The sequence below is a fragment of the Carassius auratus genome, chromosome 7 (assembly GCF_003368295.1).
Source record: "Carassius auratus strain Wakin chromosome 7, ASM336829v1, whole genome shotgun sequence".
Lineage (NCBI taxonomy): Eukaryota > Metazoa > Chordata > Actinopteri > Cypriniformes > Cyprinidae > Carassius > Carassius auratus.
In genome coordinates, this window is record NC_039249.1 from 7,563,968 (window position 1) to 7,582,677 (window position 18,710).

General features: G+C 37.8%; 3 protein-coding genes across 3 annotated transcripts; 1 reads left to right on the plus strand and 2 right to left on the minus strand.

Annotated features, from left to right (window-relative positions):
• Positions 1-1,072: 1,072 nt before the first annotated feature.
• Positions 1,073-5,744, minus strand: syt4 (synaptotagmin IV). The gene is made up of 4 exons (XM_026266972.1): positions 5,432-5,744; positions 3,897-4,759; positions 2,783-2,903; positions 1,073-2,127 (listed from the first exon to the last, which is right to left on the minus strand). Exons 1-4 carry the CDS (start codon positions 5,463-5,465, stop codon positions 1,817-1,819), a joined length of 1,329 nt encoding a protein of 442 aa, XP_026122757.1. The 5' UTR covers positions 5,466-5,744; the 3' UTR covers positions 1,073-1,816.
• Positions 5,745-8,884: 3,140 nt separating this feature from the next.
• On the plus strand, positions 8,885-11,909 carry vbp1 (von Hippel-Lindau binding protein 1). The gene is made up of 6 exons (XM_026266975.1): positions 8,885-9,021; positions 9,299-9,423; positions 9,702-9,768; positions 9,938-10,036; positions 10,415-10,553; positions 11,195-11,909. Exons 1-6 carry the CDS (start codon positions 8,941-8,943, stop codon positions 11,269-11,271), a joined length of 588 nt encoding a protein of 195 aa, XP_026122760.1. The 5' UTR covers positions 8,885-8,940; the 3' UTR covers positions 11,272-11,909.
• A 172-nt stretch (positions 11,910-12,081) lies between these two features.
• rab39bb (RAB39B, member RAS oncogene family b) lies at positions 12,082-18,424 on the minus strand. Its single transcript, XM_026266974.1, has 3 exons — positions 18,012-18,424; positions 17,183-17,409; positions 12,082-14,046 (listed from the first exon to the last, which is right to left on the minus strand). The coding sequence occupies exons 2-3, from the start codon at positions 17,395-17,397 to the stop codon at positions 13,620-13,622; spliced, it is 642 nt and encodes a 213-aa protein (XP_026122759.1). The 5' UTR covers positions 17,398-17,409; positions 18,012-18,424; the 3' UTR covers positions 12,082-13,619.
• Between the last annotated feature and the right edge of the window lie 286 nt (positions 18,425-18,710).

Sequence of the window (18,710 nt, forward strand, 5' to 3'; positions counted from 1 at the left end):
AGCCTCAGCATGACATTTTCTTGAACTGTCACATTCATACAAACATCCGTGTGTTTATATCAGTACATTTCTTTTGCCTTCCAATCTTCTTTTTAATTGTCAGTCTTGAATACATTAAATGTGTCTTGTAGATAAATTTGACCTGAATTCGATAAACATAACTGCCCCTTTGCATCTTTATTTGAGTGTATGTTTGTCATTTTTGAGTGACTGACTCTTAGCTTTTTTGTCACTCTCTCACAAGGGTATGTGAACCTGCTTTTATAAACCTGGAGAACTGACACATCAGTGTTGTGCTCAGTGGACTGACGTTGATGGCTAAGAATAGAGCTTTAGCTCATTTTGCCACCGATCCAATAGAAACAGAACATTCAGGCTCTTCTTGGTATTCCAAGCCTTGGCAACCCACCCACAGGTTCTGTGAGGATAGAGTTCTTCCTGATGCCAAGACGCTATAATAAATAAATAATATTACAATTTAAAGTAATCGTTTATATATATATATATATATATATATATATATATATATATATATATATATATATATATATATATATATATATATATATATATATATATATATATATATAAATGTAATTTATTCCTGTGATGCAAAACTAATATCCTTCTGATGCTGATTTGGTGCTTAAGAAACATTTCTTCTTATTATCAATGATTGTGCTGCTTAATAGCAATATAAAACTTTTTATAGGATACTTTGATGTTTAGAAAGTTCAAAAGAACTGCATTTATTTGAAATAGAAATGTTGTGTAACATTAGAAATGTCTTTTTATAAATTGCTACTTTTGATAAGTGTAATGCATTCTTGATGAATAAAAGTATTATTATTATTTTAGTTTTTTATGTCAAATTGTTTCCTGAGAAAATGTTATGGATATTAGGTATTTTACTTAATCTGTATTTTTCTCTATAATGCTTATCACTAATATTGATTTGAATGTGATGTAAACCACTGACTCCTGCTCATCACAGTAAATAGTATTCTAAATTAATATTGCTCCATCAGATGGAAGCAGTTTAGATTAACTACAACATAGGAGAGACACTGTATTTCTTTCTCAGAACTGGATGTTTTATAGTAATACACATATACATCACTTCCACATTCTGTCTCACACTCCACTGGAAATGAACTAACATACACACACACATACACAGTAATGTACACACACACACATTCACACACACTGCATGCGGTCCTGTTCAGTTCGTGCAGTCGTCCTGCAGTAACACATCCGTCTCTGCTAGTTTGTGCCTAATTTAGGCTGCTTCCACACCATGTTAACTTACAAAAACGTCAAGCAGAAAACACAAAAACGAACCAAAGTTGAGAAATCAAGTATAAAAGGAAGAGAATAAAGGAATTTTAACATCTGAATAAACAAAAGATAAAAGCATCTCTTAAAAAATAAACAGGTCATTCAGTTAATTTACATCATCACATTACCAGGACTTTCTTTAATTTTATCGCATAATGGAGTATTATTGACAGTGAGTAGAGAAGAACAGCAATAGCAACATGACATTCCGTACTGTACAATGTGGTGATCGATCAGGTTTCGAATGAAGCATGAAGAAAACGGGCATCTGAGACAGTCTTTGGAATCATTAATTGGTCAGGTTCAGCTGCCGCCTCCCCCTTTAAGAAGAAGCCCCACCCCAATGATATGACTGAGATCAGTTGATTGACAGAGGACATTACTCGCAACAAGTCCACAGTTCAAATCCTGCCCACTCAACCATGGATTTCCAGTGACAGTTCCTAGGCATCTGTTGGCAATGAGACCAACAGAGCTAGTCTTCGGACAGCGCGTGCCACTTAGCGATCTGTCGGCGCGGGTGGTCGCAGATCTCGCGCCAGTGCTCGCCAGCGGTGCCGGGGGAGGAGGTGCCCAGGAGGAGTCGGCCGATGACAGGTGTACGGGACGATCTGTCGGAGTCCAGCAGGAGGAGCTCCACGCTAGTGTCTCGCAGGCCGTCTTCTGAGGGCAGGTCGAAAACGAAGAGCTCATTGAAGACTGGATTGGGGGCGCACTTTTTCACATGTGTCTTCTTCTTACACACTCGCTTCTTCCCCTGGAACAGGTTCACCTTCACATAAGGATCTAAAAAAGACAGCAGGAAGAGAAATAAACAGAGTGAGACAGAAATCAATTCTTCAGTCGATGCACAGAAATGATACATTGTGCACTGGAAGATAACAGACGATACAGCTTAAGAAGTGTTGATCATGGTCATTATAGTTGACTGAAACCATAGAAAACAACACGTTACTTGAAATGAAATAAATGTAACCTAAAATAAAATATACAGTATAAATAAAATATTTTAATTATTATTTAATCTAGCTGGCAAGGCAAAATTTCTCATTTACTTTTACTTTAACTATTAAAATGTAAAAAAAAATTCAAAGAAGGATAAACTGCAGGATCACCTATTATTATTTATATGTATATATTATTATTATCATTTTTATGAATGATGAAATTAATATTTATAATATTATTGATATATCAAAACTAACTTAATTAAAATGACTTTAATAAAAACCTACAATCAAATTGTGGTTATTATTATTATTATTTTAGATTTCCTCAGTAAGTATTGTTTCTTCAAAAAACATGCAGATCTTGAAATGTCTGGAATCTTTCTCTCTCTCTCTCTCTCTCTCTCTCTCTCTCTCTCTCTATATATATATATATATAAAGAATGGTGCTTCAGCTAATGACAGCTTCTATCTGACCCGTGCTTTAACCTCACCTGAGGGTCCGCTGGAGTCAGTCTTGGGCAGGTGGCGGGCTTTCAGTACCACTACAGTCAGAGTACTGGTGGTCGACTGATAACACAGGGATAGAAGTAGCTCTCCTCGACCAGCACTCCTCTGAAGATAAAGATAAAGAACCGAGACATTTATTTGTATGTTCTTGCAAGGTTTGGACACAATCAGCATCACAAAGCCCAAAACAACTTCTTTTTATGATTTCACATCTGGCCAGCTAACGCTAGGCAGGTTTGAGAAGACAACTTCTACGTGCGTTAGGGTTACGGGCAACTGACTGTGAATCATTGCCTTGGCACAACACCAATGTATGACTCCAATTATGTGTGAACACGGCAGCATGTTGCCTTGGCAACACATCAGCAGGGTTCTGCTGCTGCCACGGCGATGACTTGGAATGCTTCTCAACCGATGAGGCATAATTATGTGTGTTTAACTATATGCAGCCACAGTCACCAATGAAAGATAATAGCTTTCCTTTCATCTCAAATGGAGTGAATTCTTATGCACATAACAGTGAAATTGTGTTGCCAAAACAAGATTCTGTCAAAGATTATGACTTCTGCCCTGTTCACTATTATTTTAATAAGGCATGTGGCCTTTCAGTCCTCAACAAAGCCTTTAATGCATTTAGGAGTGCATTATATGTGACAAGAAAATTGGTGAAGACTCTTTGTTAACAGGTTAGTTCATTTATTATCATCCTAAATACATGCAGTCAGTATTTAAAGGCAGGAACACTGAGTCATGTGTGGTTCATTAGTGGGTCAATTAAAAATTTACAACCTGTGGGCCTTAAGATGGATGGATTTATTGACCCAGTGGACAAACAGACACCATTAATTGTTTCTCTATTCAGACTTGGGTGTGCCACTGACTGTCCGCAGTAAGCAAGACCAACTACTGACTGTCTTTGACTGTATCTATATATAATACATTGTTATTATAAAATAGTTTTTTTAATTTATTTAAAGACATGCATATTTCGGTATATAAATGTAAATATATGTAAAAAAATCAATAAATTTAAATATATTTAAATTTAAATATATGTGAAAATTTGATCAAAAGAAATATAATTAAAGCTTTTCTTACCCTGACATTCCTTTTAATGATGTCTCGGCTCATGAGGACGCGCCCCTCGGATAGGTCGATGTCAGCCAGAGGGACGAGGGTCTCTCCGATCACTTCGTCACGTGAAAAGCGGTCAAAACTCAGCACCATGAAGTGCAAAGCCAGCTGGGAAACTCTTGCATATGGGATTCCATAGAAGCTGAAGGTCTCGTCGAAGGCTGGGTCCAGAGTCTTCCTCAAAACGCGTGTCTTCACCTTGTGCTTCTTCTCAGGCAGCAAGGTCAGCTTGATATAGGGGTCAGAGGTCATTGACTGTTCATCCGTGGGAGACAATCTGTGTGCCTCCTTGATGTGAACCATGAAAGCCTTCTTCTCAAAGTTGTACTCAACCGAAAAGTAGAGTGTCCCCAGGCCACCCTCTTTGTCCTGAGATTTCTCCACAGCTGGTGTCGGTGTCTGACTGGACAGAACGCTTTCTGGAGTACCAGTCTCCTGGTTACCACCTGACCCAGAGCCTACTTGCAGAGAGGGGATGTCCAGGTCTGGGGAGCTACGCACCTTGAGTTGGAGGGTTGGTGACTTGGAAGGGAAGTTTCCGTTAAGATCTCGTTTCTCCAGGTCCAGATGGAGGTCTGATCGCCCACCGCTGGGACTGAGGGTCTGTTTTCCATGTGCTTCTGTTGTCTTTTCTCCTCCAAACTTATTCTTTCCATTCAGGCTTTCAGGATAGATGTCAACTCCCTTCAGCATGTGAACAAACTTATAGGGTGGGGTCTTATTACTAGCCTTGTTGGCTTTGCGCTGACAGCAAATCCATGCAAAGATGGAGACGCTGAAGACCAGGCCAAACACACTCACCACTGCCACGCTCACAGGAACCTCCGCTATTAATAAAACAGGAAATTGAGGGGAAAAAACACCAATAATTTATTTATTTAATAAATGGATGTAGACTTACTGTTGCCATGATATATTAAAATACCTTCAATGGGGGAAAGTACAGAGATAATATAAATTGTTTTGCATCTGAGGCAACACAAACACTGTCATATGTTGACGTTAACAGTTAAAGCCAAGTAAAACCATGCAAAGAAAAATAATGCCACTTTTTCCTCAGCGAACAAGATCTCAGGAGATCACAATCTGTTAAATAATGGCAGAGATTACTATTTACATTTACAAAGAACTGCTCATTTAGATTAAGCTACAAAAGCCTGACAAGCGTCAACCATGTGGTAGTGCTGTAGTGTCTGTGTATCTGGAAATTTCCGTTTTCGTGGTGGGTCCAGCACCTCTCCAGTGGATCAACTAAGATGCTCTGTCAGCCTTTTGTCTTTCTCTCAGAAAACAAATAAAGTACTCTTGTGTGACCAATATTTTATCACCGAAGGCTTCTAACAAACATCTCAACGCGGTTATGCATCTTCACCAGTGATGTCATAAACTACTAATATAATATTTATGCCTATCCTCGCGCATCAGGGAAAAGCAGTTTTTTAACCATGCACAAATACCATATGTTCTCCGAAAATGTTAAATAATAACAATTTACTCACCGAAATGTGCTTCTTCCGTAGTCACTGGTGCCATTGTATGCGCGCGCTCTGTCCAAGGTCCTGAAAAGATGCTTCCAGCTCGCGCTGCCGCTCACGATTCTTCACGCGCGTTAAACTCGCCCTTTCGCTTCAGGCGGAGATTAGAGACACGAGACTGAATGATTTAATGCTTGTAGTAGATTAAAAATTAACGTCTGTTTATTGTCGTTCCAAAATAAACAGAATGAGCTAGATTTCCCCCTTTCCCAGAGGTTTCCTCACACCCGCCCAGTGCTGATACTCGCTGCGCTATGAGTCTGCCTTACAAGCGACGCCCCTCCAGTGAGTTCATCGCTTCTGACGCAGTTCTGACGAACACGACGCCTGAAACCACTGCCCTGCGCACTGATACCAAACACAGGCCTCTTAATCATTGTGATTGCCAAGGGTTTATGGCGTATGTGTGTTTTCAAACGTATCTGAAGCGGTCTTTGTTGTGGTACTGTTAACGGGAAGGACTGAGCTGATGACACTTAATTTCATTTGCACAGGCCCATCACTCTGTTTGAATGGAGTAAACACATGAACTTATCTCTTTTATGTTTCCTGGAAGTGACATTTGATCATAATAATGTGGGTAATAAAGTAGTCTGCCTTAATAAATATCATTAATATAACCTTGACTTATCTGGTTGGACATATAAACTAATAGTGGACTTGTTTGTTTTTTGTTGTTTTGGCAGTGATACATATGGTCTGGTGTCTTTTAGGCCCTTATTTAATTCTTTAATAAGTTTGTCATTGGTAACAATGTTCCTGTCCTTATTTAACATCTGTTGAATATGCTCATCATTGAAAATCTGATTTATGGTGTCACACTCAGAGCTTTCTTCATCACTTTGAGGTTTTACTTAATAATATGCAGAAGGGACTCTACACAAAGACACAAAATGTATTTGGTTCTTCAGTGGTTCAATGCCTATTTAAGTCGCTATATAGCCCCACTGCCATACAATATTTAGTTAGAGAAAGGATTAAAAAACAACATTAAAATAAAGTGTATTTCCTGAAGATAATATGGTTCTCCACTTTTTTGCCCCCAAGGAAATATTCCAGAGCCCACACATGAGACTTTTTGACCTCAGAAAAGCATAAAAGTGATTCAAAACAGCTTTTGCCATTGTAGTAAATTCCCCTTCATAGCAACCAAATGAGAGTGGAGTAACATATCTAAAATGTAAGGAGGAGAATGGGGTCCATTTGGCAAAGGTGCTGTATAGCACTTACAATGGTTCTCTGATGATTACAATCCAGTGAACCACTTTTATTCATCTAAAAGGCATGCTGAGAGCATAAGATGTTAAAATTGTAAAATTATATTTAAATAATCTTACTCAGCTGTGATACAACGTGTAAACTGACATCATTTTATTAAGAAATTTATCTCATCCCCAATGCTTTTTATTTAAAAATCTTTTTCATCATAACAGAGAAAATGTAGCCTATTTGAGGAAGCTCTGAATAGACAATTGGTGGCTTTGGGGTCAAAAAGGTTGAAAACCTCTGGTTTAAATGAAGCCAGATGAACTCCATCTTGTATTTCTAACTGGACACTGATTACAACAACAGCCACCACAAATCATCATCAGCATGCATTCATTTCCTGAGTCACCTTATCAGCAGAACCTCCAGCCGCTGTATTAACAGCCAAACTATATTTCAGGCAAGCAGGTTGGTCTAGCACACTCTTTCTAGGTACAGAATTTATAGTAATTTCAGCTAAACCTTTTTATCCAGAAGTGAGTACACAAGGGCAGTCTGCCCGAAGCAACCTGAGGTTACATACTAAGCTCAATGGCATTGCTCATAGCTCACTCTGACTCAATCAGTATCCTTTTGATTAGCAAGACTACCATAGACTCTAGTCAGGGACAGAGTACACATTCATGTTTGTGCAAGAAAACAAAGCTGTGAGGGACAGATGTAGAGTCTGTTGTTATTGTCACAGCATATGCTTTACAGAGTTGTTAGTTATGAGGATTTTGTTTAATTTAATTTTTGTATTTTTATTGTTGTATTAGCAATCAAAATCAAGTAAAAAAACAAAAAATAAACACACATCAACCAAAAACCGAATTAGCAAAGAATTATATATGGCGTGTACGCTGACTAAGGTACATATCATACACATCTACTCCATTTTAGCATTGTACTTATTCAGTTTTGTTGTGGCGAGAGTTACAGAAATTTATCAATAAAAATATTTAGTGTTCAAGAACAAACAGTGTTCAGAAAACATTTACCGATGTCCTTCAAAAAAAAGTGAAAGTGACGTGACATTCAGCCAAGTATGGTGACCCATACTCAGAATTCATGCTCTGCATTTAACCAATCCAAAGTGCACACACACAGAAGTGAACACACACAAACCGTGAACACACACCCAGAGCAGTGGGCAACCATTTATGCTGCGGCGCCCAGGGATCAGTTGGGTGTTTGGTGCCTTGCTCAAGGGCACCTCAGTCCTGTTATTGCCAGCCCGAGACTTGAACCCACAACCCTAGGGTTAGGAGTTAAACTCTCTAACGACTAGGCCACGACTCCCCCCACCTTACTTAAGGGTATAAACATTGAACACTGGTGGTGTTGTATTGGATCATTTTAGTATGCAGAACAGAGACCTGAATCAATATAATTTAAAATTGAATTGAAGATTAATAACCATAGTATTCATCTATTTTTTCATGTCACCCTAAATGTATGAGATCATACTTATTTATTAAAAACAAAATAGCATTTACAAGGCAGAATCTTTTGTGGAAGGCTAAACACAATAGAACCATATTGACTCCACACAAAATACATAACATAAAAAACATACTTTAAATAATATAACAAAATAATTATAATATAAAGAAAATATAATTACAACAAGAAACAAACAAACCCGTTTTAATGCCTTGATTTTTCATTTTACTATAAGGGCATCTGAGAAGTATTTTACACAATTTCTAAGTATTATAAACAAATAAGGAGATTAAAAATATCTACATTTATGTATATTTTGCTAATATTATAATATTATTAATCAAATCGTAAAACAGGGCGCTATTCCGCACATTAGATTCGCACTGCTTTACAAAAAGACTGAGACAAATTAGATGTGTTCTGTATCTTCAAAGGAATGTTTGCATAAATGAATGTATGAGATCACACTTCTGGCTCGTCACCAACAGTCCACGTCACGGACAGCGCCTCGTGCTCTGTCTGTGGGTCGTTTAGGCGACACTGACATCTGCTGGTTGATTTGTTAAGTGACGAAGCCTACAAAACATAAGTTCACCATGACTACGGTACTGAATTTAAAACTAAAATACATTTTTTAACACATTTAATGAGATAATGAACAAATTAATACATCAGTGGATCACCGTTAGAAACACATGCCGTTACTTTAATTATGCAGGCAGAGCTCGCGCGTGCGTAAGAACAACGGGCGCGTGCGTGAAGAGGAAGTGAGTCTCTCCAAAATGGCGACGACCATAGAGGGTGGCAATGCAGGAGCTGCAAATAAGAAAAAACACCTCGGAATCCCCGAAGCAATATTTGTGGTCAGTGGGAGTATATGAAAAATAGTTAATTTTCATGTCCTTGCTGTCGACATTTTCAGTTGGTGTTTAACGGCTTTCTTTAGTAGAAAGCGCCCTGCTCTTCTCCTTATGAGGTTTAGGCTTTGCTTGCTCATATCTTGAAGGTGCAGTGGGCTTTGAGTGACAGATAACACACGATTAATCAGTATTTAAGTACTATATATATATGATGTGATTCATTTAAGGAATCCCATAAGATGTTGTTAATGATATGTGAACTGTAACTGTGCTTCTGTAGGAAGATGTGGATGCCTTCATGAAGCAGCCGGGCAATGACACAGCAGACGCCGTGCTGAGGAAGCTGGATGAACAGTATCAGAAATATAAATATATGGAGCTCAATCTGGCTCAGAAGAAACTCAGGTTTGGTCATCTATTCTACGCTGTAGAGTAATAGGCAATGATTAGATTCTGTGTCAGTGCTAAATGATGTTCTTTTTTTGCAGAATATGTCTGTTTGACTGGCTACTAGTTTCCTTGCATCATTGCAGACTATTGTTGTTCTTTTGTTATAAGGAACAAATAAACAGTGATTTATTACTGCAAAAAAAAAAAAAATCAATTTAATTGCTCATAGTATAAGCATAAAATATTATTGCTAATGAAACTTCACTGATATTTTTTGTTGTTGTATTTCTTAGGTTGAAAAGCCAGATCCCACAAATCAAACAGACGTTAGAAATCTTACGGCACATGCAGAAAAAGAAGGTGAGCCCATCACAATATCTAGCTCCCATATCTCCATATATGCAAATGGTTGGAGGAGAGCAAATCAAAGATTAACTCTCTAATGCCTAAACATTTGCTTTTAAATTAATGTTTTGTTTTCTGTCACTCACACTTTGTCCCATCTGTATTGTTTGTTTTCCTGTTTCAGGACACTACAGATCTCATGGAGACACATTTTCTGTTGGCTGATAACGTTTATTGCAAAGCCTCTGTCCCACCCACAGATAAAGTGTGTTTGTGGCTTGGGGTAAGTGTTGACTAACATGTGTCATTGTATTAATAGTGAACATGAAATAAGCAATTGATAATATTTAATTTCTTAAAAACACCAGTTTACAGATGGATAAAATCAGGCTGCTCTTGGTTATAGAAATACATCATATTATGTAAATAAAAATAGGGTGGCACTTGAATATTGCTGTTTGACACTTTCAGTTTTCAAATACTGCCTATATCTTTTCCTTTTTAGAATATTGTGCAGCTCAGTTGTGTTGTAAGAGGGTTTGTTAAGCTTAAGCTCCTCATGAACTGATGAAATATGATTGGCAATGTGTCACATGCCTGTCTGTTAATTGTTAATATGACAAACTAGTTTATAGCTATGTTTTTTGTGTTTTTGTGCCAGGCTAATGTCATGTTGGAATATGATATTGATGAGGCCCAGGCACTGTTGGAGAAAAACTTGGCCACAGCTTCCCGGAATCTGGACTCTCTGGAAGATGACCTGGACTTCCTCAGAGATCAGTTCACAACCACTGAAGTCAGTATCCTTAAAAAATGGCAAATAAATAGAGAGACTCAGGTTTGTATTTGTTCTTTTCAGTAATAATGTGCTAATTTTCTTAGTTCTTTACTTATAATATTTTAAATTTGTCTTAGTTGAAAATGTAAATGCCAGATCAATAGCGTAGATATACAGATTACCATTCAAAAGTTTGGTTTAAGCAAGATGTATAAATTATTTGTCTAAATATTTGTCATTTATTTGATAAAAAAATAAATGCAGTATTTGATGTGTGGAGCGGTGGAGAGCACTTAGACACTTCCTTTTGTTGCTTGTTATCAAATATGTAATTATAAATCTTGTTTAGAGTTAGCAATGAGGCCAGCTGTGAGAGATATGGAGTTATGCACTGCTCTAATTTGGTGGAAAAGAAGTAATAATGTCATAGCTATAATGTGATTGGAAACGAAGACATCTGTAGATTTCTTTCAAGGAAGAACTCCTTGGTTAAATCAGATACAGACCATAAGTGCCACCTGTTCTCACCATCTGCTAGAATCCGTCAGTGAAAGTTTTGTTGAAGACTCTTGTGTCATCTAAGTTTAACATGTTCTTTCAAGTGGCAGTGTGAGGAAATACTTGCCAACGTTTTCAGATCCCCCTTAACTGCTACTCTCCCAGATATGGCACGTGTTTACAATTGGGATGTCAAGAGAAGGAGCAAAGACAACCTCCTCAAATCTGCTGAACCGTCCTAATAGAGGAGGCTTAGTTTGGTCCCACCCAAAATACTTACCCATCAGAACATTCACCGCCATGTATCTGTTTGCACCAACACCAACTGTTATCTATTGATTTATTACTTTTTAAAGTATTTTTTCAAGTAAAGAGGTGGAAAAAAACAAACAAGTAATAATGGTAGTTTTCTTTTTTTTTTAATGATGAATTATTAGCTGTTTAAGAGGGGGCCTCTCTCTCAAAGGTCTACACATTTGTCTTCCTCTGTGCTCTTTTTCCTCTCATTTGTTGTCTGGTAAAACTCTGACATTTCTGTTCTGTTGAAGCGAAACGGTTTAACCTTCTATGGACTTCAAATTTCTTTTTGTTGATTTTTTCTTGCCAAATCTTGGTGAGATCTTTGTCAAAATGCAGCATGCAGAATATCAGGGGACATTCATTTATCAGCCTCCTTCCTTCTCCACTGATGTCTGTTTTTTCATCTCTTGTCCTTCATCTGTACTCATTTGTCACATTGAATCCATTAAACACTGAACAAGGAACTAATAATGAAGCGATTTGGGGAAAAAGGCACAAAATCGATGAGATGGTCTGTGTTTTTAATCTGCGTACAGTAGCTTTTTATAATTCCTCATCTGATTAAAGTTTTGGCAGTGATCGGGATGACTAAGCTTTGCTGAATCCAACTAATTAAATATGTGCCTGCAAATCTGTCCATTTCTTTCAATCTTTGACAATCACTTATGCAGTACTGAAACTAAAAATTTTGTCTTGCAATTCTACTGCCTTTTAATTACATGCTTTCGGAGCAGTACACCAGTTGTAATTATAATATCATCATTGAACTATTCAATGGCCCTCAATTCCTACAGGCCACGGGTGAAATGTCAATTAAGTTATAATATACAACAAGAACATTTTTTGCATGTTATTTTAATTTGTAGTACATTTCAAGTTACCTTGATGAAGAGGTACAGGGTGTCTTAAATTCACTGAAACAACAGTGTTTGTACAGCCAGTCCTTGCAAATCCACATAAGCCACAAAAAGCTTATAGAGCAAGCCAGTGGTCAACCCAATCCAAACTCCTCTTGTTTGACCCCGTCTCAGCCATGTTTTGAAATGGCTTCATGTTATCTAATGATGTGACAGATTAACTACATTTGTGCACTGTTATGGACAGTATCGACCAACATATCAGATTCGAGAAAGTGGCTATGGAAATATTTATTAGGGGTGAGAGTAAAAGTGAAGAGCAAGTCATTTAAAAAAGTAAAGATAAAGTTATAGATGAATAAAGTAAGGGTTAATTACGTGGTGATGCAATCTCTATAGATACAGATGTGAATGTGTACAAGGTCAATGGCCCTCACTGGGCACTTAGAAAACCTATAGGACGAGCTTGCTTTTTCACATTAGATAGTACTGTACAATCACAAGCTGTGACATCAGAAACACTCTTTGGGATAAAAGGTGTAAAGTACAACTGATTAAGGTTTCTTTGTAATTCTGGTGAGCACCAGAGGCCTCTAGTGGTAATGTGTGATAAGTGAAATGTTAATATTTGTAAAATAATGCATGTTTATTAATCCATCTTGGTCTCATGGATCTACTTTTAATAGTTACTTATGAATCTCAGCATTAGATCATAAAATTACTCTTTTGGGTGATATGATGGATTATCATTTCAGGTGACGTTTATCTCGCACCATTTCAATTATAATGGAAAATCTATTTTTGTTTCATATGGGAATCATGACAGATTGTGTGTTTCATGTAGTATATTGCAGTATATCTCCTTTCTGTTTGTCTTTACTAAAATAATCAGACATTTGACACCACCAGCAGTCAAATGTTTCAAGTCTGAGATCTTAGAGTCAACAGAAATGCATATCTCAGCATTCATCATTTAAGTCAGCAAGTAAAAATTGTTTTAGTCCGTTATCTGCCCCATGATACAACCAATAGAAGATACCTGGAACAAGCTTGTTCTCGATACTGCAATGTCTATAGCAAGAGCATCTTCATTTGGGAAGTCTAACTTTCGTGGCTCAACAGAATGAATGAGAGATGTTACAGTTAAAGTGCAGATATAGTTCTGATTGGCCTTTCAGCTGGAGTTCTGCAATAGCCTTTTATTCTTAACAGTTCAATTCGTCCATTTACAAGATTGTGGGATTAGGTAAATGAGTAAAGTAATATAGAAAAGTGAAGCAATATGGCATGGTGGGACTCATTTAGACATTCAGCAGGCAGGAAAGGGGTGATAATCATGGAGTTGAAGACTGACACTGTGATTGGAGGAAGTGGGGTTGTTTTGTCCACCAGGGCCCAAATGTTTGATAAGTACCAGTGTGGCGATTACTGACTCAGCAGAAACACCGGCGGTCACCCTTTGTCACTTCTTCTGACGAATGCACCACGTTCGGTACGAACCCGCTCTTCACTCCCTCCCAACCTTCCTGGATTGTAATCTCCCCACTCTTCACCAGCTCGAATATATCCTGTGTTAGCTCTGTAAAAGCCCTCTCCACATTTATGGCATCACGTGCTGAAGTCTCCACGTAGCGCATGCCATATGCAGCCGCTAGCTTCTCTGCCTCTTGCCGGCTCACCTGACGCTGTGGTTCCAGATCACATTTGTGGCCGACCAGCAGGAAGACAATGCTGTGGGGCTGCACATGGCTGCGTGCCTCTTCTAGCCACTCGTGAACGTTCTGGAAGGAGCGACGGTTGGTTATGTCAAAGAGCAGAAGACCTCCCACAGAGTTACGGTAGTATGCTCTGGTAATTGACCTGAAGAAATCATAACAAAATGAAACAATGTTCCTGAATTTGAATTGAGGTAATATACAGGATGCAGAATTGCAATTTAAATGTAAATGTAAATGTAAATGATTTATCCATGAATATGTATACATATTATTCTTAATTTTAAATCAGATTGTAATGACTCCAGCTTTTGGTAAAACAACAGATTAGTTGGAATTTTCACAACAATTGCTAGATATTAAAAGCCAGTCTAAATAAGGTTTAAGATCAACTTTAAAAATGCCCAGGTCAGTAATGGTGCACATATCAACAGGAAGCTTATTCCAGAGTCTTGGCCCAGCTAAAGAAAAAACCAAGTCACACCAGTGTTTATACTGTGACAGTGGGACTTCCAGTAAAAGGTGATTTGTTGACCTAAGAGCCCTGTTTGGCTGACGAAAAGCCAGCATCTTAGTTACATAAGGTGGGGCAAGACCATTGAGAGCTTTAAAAACAAACAATAACATTTTAAAATCAACTCTAAAAGAAACTGGAAGCCAGTGGAGCGAATAAAGAATTAGGTTTTTGTGCTCATGTTTGCGTGTGTTTATAAAAATTGGGCTGCAGCATTCTGCACCAGTTGAAGGTGCCTGAGGGATGAAACAACAGCATAAAGCGCATTACAATAATCTAATCTTGAACTGAGAAAAGCATGAATAGCTTTCTCAAGGTAAGAGCAATTCAAAAATGGTTTGACCTCGGCCAAAACACATAGCTAAATGACCATGCTGTCAATTTGTTTAGAGGCAGCATGTAAAGTGAAAATAAAATGGGTCTGAGAATAGAGCCTTGTGGCACCCCGCAAGAGACAGAAGTGGTGGAGGAGGACGAGTCCCCGATCACTACAGAAAAGGTTCTACTGGTCAAAGATGAAGAGAACCACTGAAGTGCGGTACCCTGAATGACAACAAAGTGATTAAGGGTGAGACAGAAGGACTTCATGGTCCACTGTAACAAAGGCCGCCGTGAGATCAAGTAGCACTAGAATAACAGGGCTCTTGACATCAACAAACCATGCAATATCCTTGTGCACCTTTAACAGTGCAGACTCAGTTCCATGTTGCAGTCTGAATCCAGATCGGAATTTCTCAGAAATAAGAGTTATTTTCTAAAAAACAAAAAAACAACTTTTTCTAAAACTTTTAAAAGAAAGTGCAGGTAAGAAACAGCTCTGAAATTAGACAAGACTGATGGATCCAGATTAGTTTTTTTTAAGAAGAAGCCTAATCACAGCATGTTTGAAAGAGGGACAGGTCCTGAGCTAAGACATATTAATGAAAACCAACAGAAAAGGCCCTACAGTGGTAAAAAACCTCTTTTAGCAGTTTGGTTGGAACAAAGTCCAAGGGGCAATTTGTAATTTTCATTTGTTGGACTACTTTATTAAGGAATGACAGTGAGACCAGTTCAAACTGTTCAAACACCACAGAATGTGCTGCAGAGACAGCTAAATCAGTTCCAGAGCTCTTACTCTTGAGTTGTCTGACAGATTCCACTTTATTAATAAAAAAAAGTGAAGAAAATTCTCACAAGTGGAGACTGAGGCATAAGTCAGAGGACAGGTGCGTGGGTTCACAATAGAATTAATTGTGTTAATCACCCCGGGACAATGCATACTATTGGTGATAATATTAGACAAAGATTTCGACTTTGCCTCCTTCACAGCCCTCTGATAATCAGAAAGACAGCCCCTTAATATTTCCAATAACACATGTAATTTCCCTCTTCCATCTTTACTCTACCTGTCTACAGCGCTGCCTAAGGGCACGGTGGCATCATTTATCCAAGGATTTGCTCTTAGCTTGGTAGATATGTGCTTATAAAAGGCAATAGAGTCCAAGATTCCGGAACAGGTGGAATTAAAAGATGAAAGAAGCATGGCATGCAGGAGAGAGATTCACTGAGGGCACAAAGTTTAGACTCCATAAAAGCAGCAGTAAATTCTTCAGCTGTTGAGGAGGTGAGAATACAACGATAAACATGGTGAAACAGGAAATTCAATAATAATGGGGAAGTGATATGAGATGGCAGTCTCAGATATTTCAGTAAGGGAGACAGAGAACCCATGAGAAATAATAAGGTCCAAAGTGTGTACAATAAGATGTGTGGGTCAATCCACTAATTTAAATAAATCAAAAGATGTCTGGAGTTATTTAAAATCAGTGGCCAACTGATCAAACAAACAACAAACATGGATGTTAAAATCACCACAAATCAAGAGTAAGATGATCAAACTGTGTTTATAAGAAGTGGAGTGTGGATGTACAACAGAATATGTCCTGTAAAACTAGAAATGAATCTAAGGAAAGGCGTTTGTGTGTTTGACAGGAGTGGATACAACAGGAAATGTAAACCTGCAACAGAAGGCAGAGATGAAAACAAGGTAGATGGATGTTTTTTTTTAAAGGCATCAGAGTGAGACAGTAAAAAAAAAAAAAAAAAGGTCTGAGCTTGTTTAGGAGTACTGCTGGATATGCACTGAGCTGTGAAGGGTGCCGAGGGGCCTCTGGATTTACTGACATCACTTTAAGTTTGTGACACTGTAGAAGGCAGTGATTTGCCTATATTTATGTTTCCTTTTTGAGTTCTGCGAAAAACTTTTGTTAGTAAAGAGACCTTGAGCTGCATTGATTATATAGTATCTGATTCACCTAGGGTGAATATATATATATATATATATATATATATATATATATATATATATATATATATATATATATAAAAGAATCAGTGGTGTGTGTATCAGCCTGTCATCAAGTCTGGGAGAAATACATCAGCACGGATACCATAGAAACACCAGTCAGGTTGATGATAGGGGCTCCTGATCAGATAAGCTTGATGCTTTAACTTAATAAGGTGGACGTTTCTCTTGATGTGTAAGCAACTATTTGACAATGTGCAATAGTTAAAAACAGTTATATTATTTATATATATGTACATCTTTATGGAATTTGGGGTCTATAGGATTTTAATTTTATGAGGTTAACCTCTTAAACAACTTTATATGTAGTCATCCTATGAACAATCAATAAATGATTGGACAGTCAGGCTATTTACAGTGATGCAGAATAATGAGAACGGTGTATAATGTAACATAATCCAAGATAAAGATTTACAATACCTGAAGCGTTCCTGGCCTGCAGTGTCCCAAATCTGCAGTTTAATGCGTTTCCCAGGTTCAATCTCCACCAGGCGGGAGAAAAAATCTACCCCGACTGTTGGGTCCGACACTTGTGCGAAACGGCCTTCTGTGAATCGCCTAATTAAACATGATTTTCCAACAGTGGAGTCCCCAATAACAATCAGTCGAAATTGGTAAAGCCAAATTGCTTCCATGTTTATTCAGGTCTGTCAAAGCAAAAAGAAGAGAAGTGAATTAGATAAGCGATGACTGTCCAGGGACAGAACAGAAAAGAGAAAGACCTGCATTCTTATGTAAACCTGCTTTACCAGTTTGCTTAAAGGAGAAAATAGAGCTTTTGTAACCTGTGGGAATTGAAGCACAAAATTATCCTTTCAGAGTTTGATTTTCAGGCCTGCATCAGTTACGATAAAGATCTAGTGGTGTATTCTTTATCTATCATTAAAATACAGCTTAAGATGTGACTTCTGTATGATTGCCATATTATTTTAGTATTAACAGAATGCTTTCTTTCAGAAAATGTAAGGATATAGGCTACGCATAATAATATGTTTTAATGCATGTGTTAGAATGTTCTTAGTCATGTGCAACTGAATACAACCCGTCTTACAGTAACATGACCTACTGACAGTAGGCTATGTGATGGCAGTTAGATTACTGTGATTTCACTGAGGCTCACCTTTGGACTACAGTAGCTGGCTAACGTTGGCCTTGTCCTAATAACGATTACTAATTTAACTGATTTAACAAGCGTTGTCTTTGTGTCGAAGCATCTGTGTAGGGTCCTTATTCGGTGCTCTTTACTTACGTTGTTTTTGTTTGGTCGGTTCAAAGCTGCCAAACGGCAGATTCCATAGTCTTTAAAGGATTGAAGCCTCTTTAGATACCGCAGGATGAAACGACGGACATAAACTATTTACATAACATACCGAATAATAAACAAAACATTCGTCTCTACGAAAAATCAGACAAACAGGTGCAAACCAAACAGCTCCGTGTAGGCGGTCTGTTTTGCTTAGATGTTGCTGAAGATGAGTCGGCGTGCTGTTGAAATGATCCCTGCCTTGGTCAAAGTCGCGTAAAAGTCAAAGATGATTTATGCCTGTCATGTTTTGGAAGATGGAGAAATGTTTGGATGTTTTGTGCTGATGAAATGGAAGCGACAGTAGAATCATCATATAGCCTGACTCATCCCGCATCAGCACCAGTACCACAATCCTCCTAATAGCAGTCGCAGACGGTAAATATTTCAATGCTTTCTTTGTTCGACTTACTTATGTTTTTTCATATATAATTTAATGCTGATCTTGGGGAACACAGGCCTACTTATTTTTTATTTATTTATTTATTTATTTTTTACATATAAATGCATCGATGATATAGGTTATCAGTTAGCCTGTGCCAGATTTGAATGTTTCACTAGACTACATCCTTTTGTTAAAACGTTACAAAAAGTAGTATAGGCATATTCTACTCCTTCTTGGTTAACTATCTTCCAGTTAGCCTA